The sequence below is a fragment of the Puma concolor genome, chromosome E2, assembly GCF_028749965.1.
Source record: "Puma concolor isolate L17-30 chromosome E2, mPumCon1.1.hap2, whole genome shotgun sequence".
NCBI lineage: Eukaryota > Metazoa > Chordata > Mammalia > Carnivora > Felidae > Puma > Puma concolor.
In genome coordinates this window covers 43721432-43736524 of record NC_141681.1, presented here as the reverse complement: position 1 = coordinate 43736524, position 15093 = coordinate 43721432, and the positions used below count along the sequence as shown (strand labels likewise).

Here is a 15093-nt window from a genome sequence, read left to right as displayed (position 1 = left end):
ATCAATAGGATGGGAAAACAGAAAAACAGCATTATTTAAAAAACAGCATATATGGAAAAGCATCGAACCAAGGGAAAAAAAGTGAAAAGTTGCACTTGGTATTTTTCTCCTCTGATAGTTATCCAGAAGTACAGTTCTTGTTGCACATCCAGTATCATACACTAACTCTTGTCAAAAGCATATGAAATACTGAATATTTATTACCTGTTATATATGGTTTAATTATGTAAAATACTAAAAGAGTAGTGTAGAAGAGGAGCCATCTCTTCTACAATGTAGTATCCTTGTACAAACACTGAAAACATGCTCTTCATTTTTTATTTGGGAGGGACACAGGCCTGCTTGTGAATCCCATCACAAACTGCCTCCACAAAGCTTCACTTTCCACATATCTGCACTTTGGCCCCTTCTTCATTCTCGCCCACACTACTTTGTGTCAGCAAGTATTACTACACTGAGTGAAAACATCAGTCTCTGGCCTCTATCATCTCTCTCCTGTATGTATATGCAGCTATAGACATGTCACTCCCAATAGACTTTACTACCAATCTTTGTCTGCAGTATTCCGAATCTCCTCAGCACTTATCACATGCCAATCACTGGTGATCCGAAGACAAAAAAAACCCACCTCCACCTCCAGAGTTCACAACCCAGATGACTTTCCCCTCACCTTTCAAACATTCTTAGAACCAACTCCTTACTACTTTACCTCTAAAGGTTGGGGAGCCAGTATGACTCAGTTGGTTAAGTGCCTGACTCGATTTCAGCTCAGGTCATGGTCTCACGGCTTGTGAGTTTGAGCCCCTCATCGGGCTCCACAGTAGCAGTGTGGAGCCTTCTTGGGATTCTATCTCCCTTTCTCCCTCTCTCTCAAAATACATAAACTTAAGAAAAAAATAGGGGTACTTTGGGTGGCTCAGCTGATTAAGCATCTGACTCTGGGTTTCGGCTCAGGTCATGATCTCGCAGTTCCTGAGTTCAAGTCCCACATCAGGCTCCTCTGCACTGACAGCGTGGAGCCTGCTTGGGCTTCTCTCTCTCTCCCTCTCTCAAAATAAAAGACTTTTGAAAAAGGAAATTTTAAATAAATAAATAACTGCTAAAGTAAAAAAACTTGTCCTTTTCATCAATACATTTCATCATCTTCACTGATTTTCTTCCCTCTTGCTTGCACACTTGGGGGGGAAGAAAGACCCTTACATTTCCTTTAACCTAAAGTCATCTCCCACAATTACAGGTTTGAGACCTTGCTCAGTTAACTAGCTCCTCTCATTTGCAACTTCACTTCTTATGCAAGACTCTTTCCCTCAAATTACTAATATATGCAGATTTACTCAGATGCATCTTTCCTCAAACATAATTTCAGACTAAGCGTAAGGGAAGAATGACTTGTGAGAATAAGAATTTGGGGAGAGTGGCATGCAGAGAGAATGGTAAAATCAAAAAGCAATTAAAAAATTTAGATGGTGAGGCAATAACAAGACAACAGTAATAACGCTAAACGCATTTACAAGGACCTTTTTGAAACTGTAAATAGGAGACTCTGAAACATTTCTATCAGGCACAGGATGGCAAAAGAAATGAGTTATACTCATTAATCTGAGAGTAAAATATCTTTAATAGTGTCTTCATTTATCACACTGTCTTTTCCTATTAAATATCAAGCTGTTCAACTACATGTTTTCCAACGAAGGAAAATTTTCAGATAATAACCCTTCATATGACCAACAAAGAGTTAATAGTTAATTTGCTATGTACGAGGGACATAAGGGGGACAAGATGCTGAGGTCTAGTAGTGAAATATAATAAGAAAGGCGCAATAAGCACAAGAAAATAAAAGACAAAAAGAGAACACAGAAAGTACACCTAACATTTCCTGACTTATGGGAATTAGGGAAGGCTTTGCGGGGTGATGACACTCAAGCAGAATCTAGAAGGATATACCTGATTCCCTCCTGATCCACTCCTAATTTGTTGACAGAAACCACTATATGTACTATCACTTAATTCCTCCCTGTTCCTTGCCCAGTCAACTTTTGAAAAGCCACGCCATTCTTCTCATTTCTCATGTATCTGTTCCTCCTTCTCTATTTTAACTAGTTTAGGTCTGTATTTCCTCTTTTCCAAACTCTTAAAAATACTCCAACTGACCTCACTACTATCAGCCTCTCCTCTCACCCCCCATCAATCTTTGCACAGAGTTGCAGCATAAGCTTCCTAAAGCTGGACTCGGACATGCCACTTTACTGGTTAAAAAACTCTCAATGGCTCCCTACAATCTACCAACAAAATTCAGACTTGTTAGCCTGTCATTCAGATGACAAACTGAATATATTAAGATAAATTTAGCAGTGGAAGCAAAATAAAAGGGGAGGGGAGAGTGCCTGAGCCTGTTATTTGACACATCTTCGCTGTCACTTAAGCTTCCAGAGCTGTTAGTTCTTTTCTTTCCACTGTGACTTCTTAATCTGGTGCGTTGTTCATTTCTTCAACAATAGCCATATAAGGGGAGTAGGGAAAGAGAATTCCAATTCAAGGGAAGCTTGTGAAAAGGCCCCAAATCTGAAGGAACTTGACTGAGTTGAGGACCTGACTGACCCCTAGTATAATCCTACCCTTAGTGAGCTGCAAGGTGTTATAAGTCAGGATGAAAGTTTCAGACTCTAGTTGCTTTTGTGTTTGCTTCCCTGGTAGACTGCAAACTCCCTGTGGCTTGGAACCAGACACTTACTTCCTCCCAGATATCCTCTTCCTGTGGCTAACTGTGATTATCTGTCAGGCTGCACCTTAAGACACTGTGTTCTCAAGAATCTTGTCTGTAAGCTCTCTTTTGTTTCCTAGCACCTAGTATACTACTTAGTAAGCACTCAGTAATTCTCCTGAATGAAATAATAAGCACCAGGGGTGCCTGGGTGGCTCAGTCGATTGAGCGTCTGAGTCTTGATTTCGGGTCAGGTCATGATCCCAGGGTCATGGGATGGAACCCCGTGTTGAGCTCTGCTCTGAGCACGGAGCCTGCTTAAGATTCATTCTCTCTCTCTCTCTCTCTCTCTCTCTCTCTCTCTCTCTCTTCCTCTGCCCCTCTCCCCTGCACTTGTTCTCTGTCTCTCATAAATGAATGAATGAATGAATGAATGAATAAATACACCAGGCATATGCAAGCTTCTTCTATGCCCCATTTGCTCCAAACTGTTCTTAGTGTGGTAGTAGGTACCTATGTTCCCAACTGTGCCTGGGTTTCCCCAGAACCTCTATTTTACCCTCTCCAGAGAGTACCAGGGTTGGAGAAGAGTACCTATCCAGGTTGTATGAAATGCAAAAGGGGATTTGGAAATCTGACCACTGCTGAAACAAATTATGAGTTACTCTTCTAGTTTTTAGCTCCATCTTCACTCCTAATTACTTCATAGCCTTCTAGTTTCCCTGCACCTGGTGATGGTCAATTGCTGAGCCTTTTAGGAGTTTGGGTGTAAATCAGGCTTTACCTACTGTCTACTTAGGTTGCAGCTTTCTCAATTCTTCTAAGTCATTTAAATTCACCCATTTGCTTTTCAGACTGTTGCTGTTGTCTCCTTTCCAAATCTACCTTGTCCTTCATGGGTTTATGCCTAAAACAATAAAAAAGTCCCTCTCACACAGTTTTAGTAGGATTTATCAGCAGGAAGTAAAAGTAAAAGCTTGTCCAATTTGCAGTCTAAATTTAATCTTCACCCTGTAAGCTGCTTTCAGTTGTGCATTCTTCGTTATAGTTAGTTTTATATCTTAATCTCCCAAACTATCAAACCAAGAGACAGAGATATGAAAATACAAGAGCAAATACACGCACACATGCGCACACACACAAACACAATATTGCATCCAAAAGGAATTAAAACAAAACAAAAAACAAACAAAACAAAACATGGACGAGGAAGGGAGGAACAGAAACAAGACTGTCTAATCTGAGATAGACACAGAATTTATTAGGTTAAAGAGACTTTGAGTCTTCAGATTTGTAAGGTCTACAGAGAAACCATTCAGGAATCAGTGTGGTAACATTTCTCAACTCTTAAGAATAAAAGCTTCCAGAGAGAAAAGTGACTGAGAATCAGACTGACATCAGTAATCAGAATGTTAGAACACAACAAACCCATACCCTCAAAGTTCTACAGAAAAAGATTCTAAATTTAGAATCATACAGTCAAGTGATTAAGAAAAACATAGGCTCACTAAAAAAACTTGCTACCCACACATTCCATGTTGTTTTAATGGTAAAGATACACTCAAACAGTACTGAGGGTGAAAAGAGAATCAAATAAGAGGCCGACACTGAAATAGGAACCCCTGAGTGTCTCTGAATAATCTAGTGAAAGATAATAAACCAAAGTAGAGCAGTAGAGGCAGTAAGAGGTCAAATTTTGGATATATTTTTAAAATAGAGGCGATAGGATCCAAAACGCATATGAGGTGTGCAAGAACAGAGGAATTAAGGATGACTCAAAGGTTTTTGGTCTTACCAACTAAAAGAATGAATTGTCATTCAAATAGATGGAGAAGGCTGAATGAGAAATAGGTATGCAAGATCCCTACTAGATATCCCTCCAGGTGGCAGTGTTAGGGAGGCAGGTGGTATATACATCAGGAGTTCAAAGAGGTCCAGGATGGAGATAGGAGTCAGTAATGTACAGAGAGTATTCAAAGGTAGGTATTGCAGGAGATTATCAAGAGAAAAGTGCAGATGGTAAAATAAAGTAAATTTTTAAAAGACAGAAACAGTGGGGAGCTTGGGTGGCTCAGTTGGTTGAGCTTCGGACTTTGGCTCAGGTCATGATCTTGCAGTTCGTGAGTTCAAGCCCCACACTGGACACACTGATGTCAGGGCAGAACCCACTTCGGATCCTCTGTCCCCCTGCTCCTTGCCCCTTACCAGCTTGTGCTCTCTCTCAAAACTAACTAAACATTAAAAAAATAAATAAATAAAGAGTGAAAGACACATACACACAGAAACAAGAGAGAATGAGACCCTGGAGCTGGCCAACATATGGAGGTTTGTAGAAGAATCAACAAAAGAGACTGAGATGCAACCCATGATGTATGAGAGAAAACCAGGATAAGTCAAGTGAAGAAAGTATTTCAAGGAGAACAGACCAACTATGCCATATATTGGTGATGGGTCAAGTAGACTGAGGATAAGCACCAACCACTAGATTCAGCAACATGGAAGTTTTTGGGGACCTTGATAAGTTTGTCATCTGTGCAAATAAAAAACCTAAATAAAATGGGTTCAAAAATTAACAGATAAGTGATGTAGAGAATTCCTTCAAGGGGTTTTGGTGTAAAGGAAAGGACAGAAACGGGGTGATAGAAAAGAGGAAACAGTTAAGAGTAGTAGTGTTTTCTTGTTGCTGTTTTTAAGATGGGTGAAATAGCATCATATCTCTTAGACAGGAAAGATCTGGTAGAGAAGGAAAAACTGAATACACAGAAGAGAGAGTACAGAATCACTAAAAGAAATACCTTCAAATCAAGAGAAGATGAAATCTGCACAAGGGGTAGGGTGGTCTGACAGAGAAGAAAGAACACTTTATCTACAGTGACCAGAGAAATGGTAGAGGTGTGGAGCACAGATGTGAGGAACTGGGTACATGTGGGATACGTTAATCAAAAATTTCTATTTGCTATTCTTTCCTCAATTAAATAGGAAGCAAGGCTCACAGGCTAAAAGTGAAGATGGGAAGGAGGTGTTGGAGGTTGGAGGAAAACAAGGAATAAAAGAGTCATTAGGAAAAATGGAACAAATAGACTATGGAAATGCATTAAGACTGCTGGGAAGTAACTATGACTGATGAGGTTAGTGAATGAAGATTTAGAGTGAAACTGGTCACCATGTCTGTGTTAATATAATCGGGACGGTGGTTTCTCTAAGCTTGTGCAAGAAAGCAGAAGGGCGGGGGGGTTAGAGTTTATGCTAAGTACTGATTGTAACAACTGCTCATGGAATTTAAACAGGATAAAGAAGGAAGTAAAGTCATGAGGGGGATGTGGGACAGTGAAAGGTAGTAAGATCAACAGACTGTAGAATACAGGAGGTCCGAATGACTTATGGAGTTCAGGTACTAGAGAGACACAGATGGAGATGGTAGCTAGAAATAACGAGATAGTTACTCTCTATTAAGCACCTACAGTAAACTAGTTACATTCGACATTATCTCATTTAATTTTCAGAATGACTGAAAGATGGGCATTATTATCTATATTTAAAAGATGCAGAAGTTAAAAGCTAAGGGTTCAATAACTTGTCCAAGGTGAAAGAGCTCCTAGGCATTCCAACTGGCCTTTTGGGTCACATTTTCTTCCAGAAACAAACACCTCACAAAACTAGAATAAGATCCCTGTGAATAAAATATTTTACAAATGAACTCACACTTTATTCATTAAAAAACTTACCTCAGTGATACCTAGCTTTTAATACAGCTAAGTAAAGTATCGTAGAGAAAGTAAAAGGTAAACTGTTCCTGTAGAGGGCATCTTCTACCACGGAGTAATAAATTGAAGCTAAACCATCTGCAGTTACTGCTATTATTACTTTGGCACTGAGTTTATTTCTATAAAAACTCTTGCTATGTGTCAAGAACAGATAATATTTCTTTATTCTTCCTACTTCCGTCTTTCTACTACTACTATTATTATTATTTCGGGGGGGGGGGGGCTTTCTGCTGTTTTCTCTACTTCTGATTCAGAAGGCCACAGCTTATCTCACTCTGCTGGAAAGTGCAGTTGGTTTCTGGCATCTGACTTCAGACTCCCAAAATTACTAAATATTTCTGTGGACTGTACAGCAACAATACCCAGTTCTGGCAACCTCACTAAACAGAGGAACCAAAAGAAACTACTGCTTTAAGTGTTACTAGATCTTTGACATTCTAAGTAGTGACTTTGTGAACTGCTAGATTTAGGTCCCCAACGCATGTGAGAATGGAAGAAATCAATAAAGTACTTTACAAGTATTTCATCCACCATACAAAGCTCTCCTACTTGCTCACTCGAGTCTATGAGTATGTCGCTAATTAACAATCAAGAAGTGGGTAAGATACACCAATGGGCAAGACTTAGCAGATGATTTAAGGAAATAATTCATTACCAACTTTTATATTCCCTCTACCAAAGCCCTGATTTTAAGGACAAATCATTTTAAAAGCAGCTAGCTTGGGGCGCCTAAGTGGCTCAGTTGGTTAAGCATCTGACTTTGGCTTAGGCCATGATCTTGCCCTTCCTGAGTTCGAGTCCTGGGTGGGGCTCTGTGCTAACAGCTCAGAGCCTGGAGCCTGCTTCCCATTCTGTGTCTCCCTCTCTCCCTGCCCCTCCCCTGCTCGCACTGTCTCTCTCTTTCTCTCTCTCAAAAATAAACATTAAAAAAAATTTTTTTAATCAATAAAAGCAGCTGGCTTATAATCATTCTTCTTTACAAAGTCTCTTTTCCTAATGCAGCAGCAACCTGGTTTTCATTAGAGTAGTGTATTATCCAGGTATGGCTGACTTAATATGTTAGATAAGAATTTTGCTCTTTTTAGGGGCACCTGGGTGGCTTAGTCGGTTAAATGTCTAACTCTTGATTTCAGCTGGGGTCTTGATCTCACAGTTCCAGGGATCAAGCTCACTAAGCAATCTGCGCTGGAGCCTATCTGGTACTCTTTCCCTCCCCCTCTCTCTAACCCTCCTCCGCACTCCCTCTCAAAAATAAACAAAAAAGAACTTTACTTATTTTAGCCCATTTTATTTAAATAGTGTAAAAGTCTACATATATGATGCTTATAGTAAATGTGTACTTTCTCCAACTTTGAAATTCCCATAATTAGAAACCTTCAGTAACTACAAGTATCCTTTCATTTATTCAATTATTTACCAAGGGCGTGCTATGTGCCAGGCACTGTTCTAGGCACTGAGGATACAGCAGTGAAGGAGACAAAAATCCTGCATTCACGAAACTTCCATAATGTGGGCAATCTCTTGGCATCCAGGATCTAGTATGTGCTTGAGCATCATGTTCACAAGACACAGGTGTGAATATACAGTAAATTGAAAACATGCCACCACTTTGTAATTCTCTCAAACATCTTGAACTAATTCTTCCCTTAAATTTTAAATGAAAATTATAATTGAGCTGAGTCATAAGGTAAAACTCTGTCTTCCTAACAGTGTCAATTGTGTTATAAGATTTTTTTTATCCTCTTGTATCCCTATTCTCCAAAATCTCTCACTGTTGGGGGGGGGGGGCGGGGGATGACAACATATCTTAGGCATTTTAAGTTTAGGGAGATATACAATTGTGAACATGGAAAGCATTATTTGGAGATACCCCAAGAAACCTGTACAAGATTAATAAACAAAAATGCTAAATCATTTTCACTTATTCATTAAATAAACATTCGTTCTTCCAGGAGCTCAGACTATGGTGGGGAGGAAAGGTGACAATAAACACATGCAAATAAAGCAAAGCAGATTACGTGCAGATCATAATCAGTGTTAGGAAGAAAAACTCAGAGATGTGACAAAGACTCCAAGAGACAAACTACAGACAGATGATCTATTAGCATACTTAGGAAACTGACATCAAGGTTGCCTTTATGACTTCTTGACATTCATACAGAAGATCCTGTGTATCAAAGCCCATCAAACTTACTTCTATTTTACCTTCACGGAACTAGAGCTAATCTGTGAAATCTCTAGTAGAAAATAAAGGACATCACTCACTTAGTTATGATCTCTGGGATTGGGCTTTTGATTATATTTAGTGTGACCATACAATTTATTACCCAAACTGGAACATTTTCAAGAAAATAAAGGGATACTTTAATAATCATGCCAGAACAACAGGCACAAACAAGGACCTTCCATCAGGGCAAAACAAGCCATACGGTCACCCTAATTATATACCACATCAAACATAACGAATCCAAAATTTTAAGAGCATTGTATAATTCCACATGAATTTAAATTATAAGTAACATCCAAGTAAGGGACATAAATTTTAATCTGGACCATATAAACCAAGTGAATCTCTTACTAAATTTAAGTGAAAAGTGAAACAAAAAGTTTTGTAAAAGTAATCAAAGTACCTCCATGACCTTGGGGTAGGGAAAAATTCCTTAAAAAAAAAAAAAAAAAGAAAAACACTAGCCATAAATAAAAGTGATAAACATGTCTACATTAAAATGAACTTCTGTTCACCAAAAGAAACCATTAAATGGAGAAAGATGTTTACAACATATATTCCCAGCAAAGGATTAATACTCAAAATGCTGAACTCTAGAAAGAGCATGCATTTCAGTAGTAAAATGCGCACAAGATTTCAAAGGCATTTCATGAAAGATGAAATCCAAATGAGTAAGATATGAAAAAGTGTTCACCTCATTAGCAATCAGGAAGATTAAAGCCAGGTACAATCACACCCACCAGATTGGAGAGAATTAAAATATCTGATACTAAGTATTACTGTTAGTAAAGGATGAGGAACTACAATTCTCATATACTAGTAACTGAAATCAAAACTAGTAAACAACCACTTTGGAAACTGCTTGGCATTTCCTAATAAAGACGAACTTTCCCCATGATCCTCCAATTCAAGTATATACCCTCAAGAGAGGTACACAGGCCATCAGTGTACTTAAACACAAATATTTATAAAGGCATTGTTCGTAATAGCAAAAAACTGTAAACAATTTAATAAACACTAACTGTAGAATATCAAAAACAAATGCAGAATAAAGCTGTGTTATACTCATGATGGAATACTATGCCACAACAAAAGCCAAAATCAAAAATATACAAGATGGTTCCATTTATATAAAGTTCAAAAAAGGACAAACATAAACACTATTACTTAGGGATGTAAACTTAAGTGATAAATCTACAAATGTGAGAATAATGTTTCTATCTAGCTTAAGAGTGTAGTAGTGATAATGGGAAGATGCAGGGGGTGGGAAGCTTCTGAGATTCTGCAATGTCTTTCTTGCCCTGGGTGGTAGTTACACGGAGGTTTGTTTATAAATATTTCATTTTTATGCATGCATCTTTTCAAATGTGTGGTTATTTCACAATAAAAAAGGGGAAAAAACTCTTCCCAGAGGGGAAAAAATTAACATCCAAAAGAGAATTCTAAGAATGTCACTTGCAGAGATTAACTCAATTGATAGTTTACAAAGATAAAGGATCTCTAAATCCAAAAAATACTGTATTCTAAACTCCATAAATAAACTTTAGGCTTTTATCTGTTAGACTGCCATTCTTCAACCAAATTTTCAAAAAGGTGGAAGTGGAATATCAGATATCAAATTACTCACAAGGCATGTAAATTGTAAAATTTGAAGACCAAACACCCCACTTCTAATTTTAAAATTTGAATTAAGTGCCCAGGGTTGACTAGACAGCTATATAGTAGTTCTAGATTAGATACTGCTAAGTAGAATAAGCTACCAAAATTTGATAACTTCAGTTTTTACAAACACAATTAACTTCCCAAACCTGTCACACATTAAATAACTCCTACTGCTTAAGAAAAAGCATATATTTTGTGTCGTGAGATTATCAAAGCCGTAAGTACAGATATAAATTCAATGATTAAAAAAATCTTTTCACTGTTGTACTATTTATGAAGTCATGACTGATACAAGGAACAAACTGGCATATGAATTATTACAGAATAATAAAATTTTAGTTTATGGACTCTAGAAGCTGTTGAAAATAAAAGTTTTTTAAAATGTTGGTCATTAACAAAATAAAGATTTTTTAGTTTTCCTGCATAAAAGAACATATTCAAAGATTTTTAAAAGACTTTTTGAAATCCTACATATGTACGTATTTTTTTTCACTGTGAAGAATAAAGGCACAGCCAATTCAACAATAAGTCACTAGGCTGGCAACACACCTTAAATAAAAAATTATTAAACGCCCTTAATGAAAAGTACTGTATGTGGCTCTCATTGAGAACTTTAGGAAGCCTTTTTTATAATTTCATAAAGCCATAAAAACTAAGACAACATACAGCTAAATATCCATGGGGGGAGAGCGGGGTGGCAAGGAACCTAAGATAAAAAAATTTAAGACCTCTTACTCAGGTAATAAAATTTGTTCCAACCCAAGTGTTATTAAAAAGGGCACAAAAAATGTCACTAAAACGTTTGCTTGATATTGTGAAACGACTCTCCTGTAAGTTATACGTTAATTTTCTTTTCTTTTCTTTTTACAGATTTAGATAATTTCTTCCTAGCCCTTGGCCCTCTGTCTCTACCACGATATTCATTCTGTAACTCCACCAGATGTGCTGGGAAAGCTATCTTGGTTATCTTGCTACCCTCTCCTAAGTATTCTTAACTTGCGAGATTTCTTTCTAGAGAATGAGCTAAAGTTTATTTTCTTCCTGGTTTTCTGGCGGAGCGAAGGCACAGGACGTGTGAACGGAAAGAAAACCCACTCAGCCTGTGCGACCCTTTAATTACATACTCTACTACGGGTAGGGCACTATCCTCAACACCCAGAATCCGCCGGCCCAGGGAGGCTGCCCGACGATCGGTCAGCGCCCAATGACCACTCCGGTTAAGGGTACTCCGCACCGGCTTTCCAGAAACAGGGTCGATGCGACAACAGCAAGCAGCTTTAAAGAGGTGGTTGCACAACAGCCTTGGAGAAGGATTCCGGTTTAACAGGTAAACACCACGTATGAGACAAGTGGGATGCGCTCTGCTGGATGGTACCGATGGCACTTCGAGACCGTCTGCGTCGCTGAGCAAACCCAAAGTTTTGCACATTACTTACAGTTCACCTGATGAATTCCGTAACGAATTGAAATTAAGAACGTGAGAAAATAGGTGCCTCAGATTCAACAAATCAGCACTAAACTCAAGCTAGGCGGAAAAATTCTTTGAATACTTAGGCTTTGTTTTGCGGTAAGACGACAGAACCACCGAATTTCGGAGTTGGAAGACACGTCTCTCCGTGTTCTCCGGCCCGTTCTCGGACTTCAGGGCCGCCCCGCCCGCCCCGCTCACCGTCCTGTAGTTCCCGGATTGAAGGCGCGGACCTTCGGGGTGGGAGCCGGGAAGCCCGGGGAGGCCGCGGCCCAGCCCGAGACGCCGGGGCCCGGAGGGAGGGAAGGGAGCGGCCTCCGGGAGGACGACGGAGGGGGCAGGGAGGGAGCGAGGAGGCCGCGGGCCGAGAGCCGGGCGCAGCACCCCACCCCGAGGCCCGCCCCGGCGTACCTTTGGCGAGAGCTACGGTGGAGTTCTCGGTGTCGATGGTGTAGAGGATGCCCTCGTAGCGGATCTCCGCCTTGGAGATAAGGCTGATCTTGCTGCCGATGTAAGGGGTGCCCCCGCTCATGGCGCCGCCGCCGCCGCCGCTCCCGGCCGCTCGCAGAGAGGCAGATCCCACGTCGCTGTCGCCGCTCCTCAAGTCCGCTCGCTCCGTCGGCGCCTACAGCAGCCGCCTCAGACCCAACATGGCGGCGGCGCCGGCTCCGCTACCCTCCCCCAGCCTCCCGCCCTCAAGCCGCGGCGCGGCGGCGGCGGCGGCGGCAGCGGCGGCGGCGCGGGGCATGCTGGGCTGGCGAGGCCGCGCTCTCGCGAGAGTCGGCCGGTTTCGAGCGGCTCAGCCCTCCGCGGCGTGCGGCCTCGGTGGTCCCGACAGCGCCGCTTGGCGAAGCCCAGGGCTGCCGTGTCCGCGCGGGCGGAGTGGCGATTCAGGGAGAGACGAAGTACCTCGTGGCTCTCGGACGCCGTGGGCTGGAGTGGAAGTGCGCGCGGCGCTCTTAACCTCACCTGCGGCCTCCGCCATTTCCAGACCCGTCGTATCTTGTCCTAACTCCTGTGTCTTTGCTAATGCGGATACCTCAGCCTGGAAAGTTGCCCATCCGCCTCCAAGCTGCTGGCGAGCCCCTCTATGACCGGGTCCTTTCCCCTTTGAGACTATTATGCCCCTTTTGAAGCTCTCAAGGCCCCATTACAGCATCCATTAGCCAACTATCCCGCCCCCCCTCCCCCCCCCCCCCCCCCCGTTCTCTCTTTCGCAGCTGCTGGAGCTGGGACTCTGTCCAATACTTTCAGATGGTCTCATCTAGACTCATGGCTTTCAATACCACTGTACACAGACCAATCCCAAGCATTTGTCTGCAGCTTTGACCGGTTCTGTGAACTCTGGATTCATATAAGCCATAGTCTTCTCAACCTCTCTAGTTGGATGTCTAATCAGCATCTCATTAACTTTGTGTATCCAAAGCAATTCTCCCGATTTTCCCTCTAAAGTTAACCTTTGCTCATTACTTACCGCTGAGGTAACTGGTATCATTAATTCACCTGCTCATCCTTGGAGTCATCCTTGACTTCTCTCACCCCCACATCTGTTCTCACTGCAAATCCTGTCCATTCCACCTATAAAATATACCCTGATCACTTCTCGCCATTTCCATCCCTACTCTTAGCACAAGAAACCCCACTTACCCTGCCCAGCATTATTGTAATAGCCTCCTAAAACATCCCTCTACCTCTCTTCTTGCCCCTGGTAGTTAATTGTGGACACAGCAGCCAGAGGGATCATGTCAAAACCTAAGTCAGATCATGTCCTTCCTGTACTCAAAACTCTCCACGGTTATCCCCTGTCACACAGGAGTGAAAGCCAGACTCCTTACTTAGGCTTATAAAAACATATATGATTTAGCTTCTTGTTACCTCATTTCACCATTCTGTTCTAGCCCCCATTTCTTCACCCAGAACTTTTGCACTTCATTCAGATCTCAAATGTGACTTCTAGAGATGACTTTCCTTATTGTCTTCATTAAAATAGGACAGCCCCATCACTATATGCTCTATATGCTCACTTTTTCTTCATAGCATTTATCGCTCCCGTGTGTGTCTTTTTAATTATGTGTGTGTGTATGTCTCCGCTAGAATGTAAACATTTTGAGGCAGGGATGTTTTGGTCACTGCAGTATGGTCAGGACCTAACATAGCTCCTGGCACAGGGTGGCTTCTCAGTAAATTTGCTATGTGAACGAGCAGTTGGATGAGGGCCGGGCACAGACACGATGTCTGGTGAGCTAAGTGAGCAAATGGCGAGAAGCTTGACAATGCAGAGAGGGAAAGGCAGGAGACAAGACTAGAGGTTGTTTTGGGTCTGATGCACAATGGCTTCAAAGGAAGGCTATGAAATACCTGCTTCAGTACAAGCTTCCTGCCGGGGAGTTGAGCTCTTACTCCTGTTCATTCCTTTCCCTTTGAACCCTGGAACCTAGCTTGGCTTCTCATGCTTCCTGAGTGAGCTCATCTTTTTTCCATCTCAAAGCTGTTGATTCCCAAATTTACATCTTCATTCCTGATCTCCTGACTTCCAGGTCATACAAACTATGTACTTTCTAGATGCAATTGCTTGGGGCGTATCTCACAGGCACTTCCAACTCAACATGTTCAAAATTATCTTCATCTATACCCTTCCTTCCCCAAAATAAACCTGCTCTTTATCCATGCTCCTCATTCCCATCACTGGCAGGACTCCCCCAGGTATCCGATACTGAAACCAAGAGTACTCACCTAGCTAGGCCCAATCAATCACCAATCTTTGTTGCTTTTACTTAATGTTTTGCAACTCATAGTTTCCTGTACTCTATGGCATTATCAACTATGCTGATCAGTGTGATAGCCCATAGTATATTATGCACATGAATTTCCAACTTATGTGCTAGAAAATGGTTGAGAACTGTGACACATTTCATTACTGTGGCTTCCAAAAACCCAAATCCCATGTTGCTCCCCTGCTTAAGAGCTACAAGATCCCGATTCTTTTTTTTCTTTTTTAAATTTTTTAATGTTTATTTATTTTTGAGAGAGAGACAGAGTGCGAGCAGGAGAGGGCCAGAGAGATGGGGTGCCTGGGTGGCTCAGTCGGTTAAGCGACCGACTTCGGCTCAGGTCATGATCTCGCGGTCCGTGAGTTCGAGCCCCGCGTCGGGCTCTGTGCTGACAGCTCAGAGCCTGGAGCCCGTTTCAGATTCTGTGTCTCCCTCTCTCTGACCCTCCCCCATTCATGCTCTGTCTCTCTCTGTCTCAAAAATAAATAAACATTAAAAAA

General features: G+C 41.4%; 1 protein-coding gene across 4 annotated transcripts in view; it reads right to left on the bottom strand.

Annotated features, from left to right (window-relative positions):
* LSM14A (LSM14A mRNA processing body assembly factor) overlaps nucleotides 1-12543 on the bottom strand; it is a 49173-nt gene extending 36630 nt beyond the window's left edge. For 2 of the 4 annotated variants that reach the window (XM_086689616.1, XM_086689614.1), the window contains exon 1: nucleotides 12234-12543. In XM_086689616.1, the coding sequence (XP_086545742.1) occupies nucleotides 12234-12354 (121 nt within the window). In that variant the 5' untranslated portion in view covers nucleotides 12355-12543. The remainder of the gene's footprint in view (nucleotides 1-12233) is intronic. The other 2 variants (XM_086689613.1, XM_086689612.1) reach the window with 1 other exon arrangement.
* Nucleotides 12544-15093: the final 2550 nt, after the last annotated feature.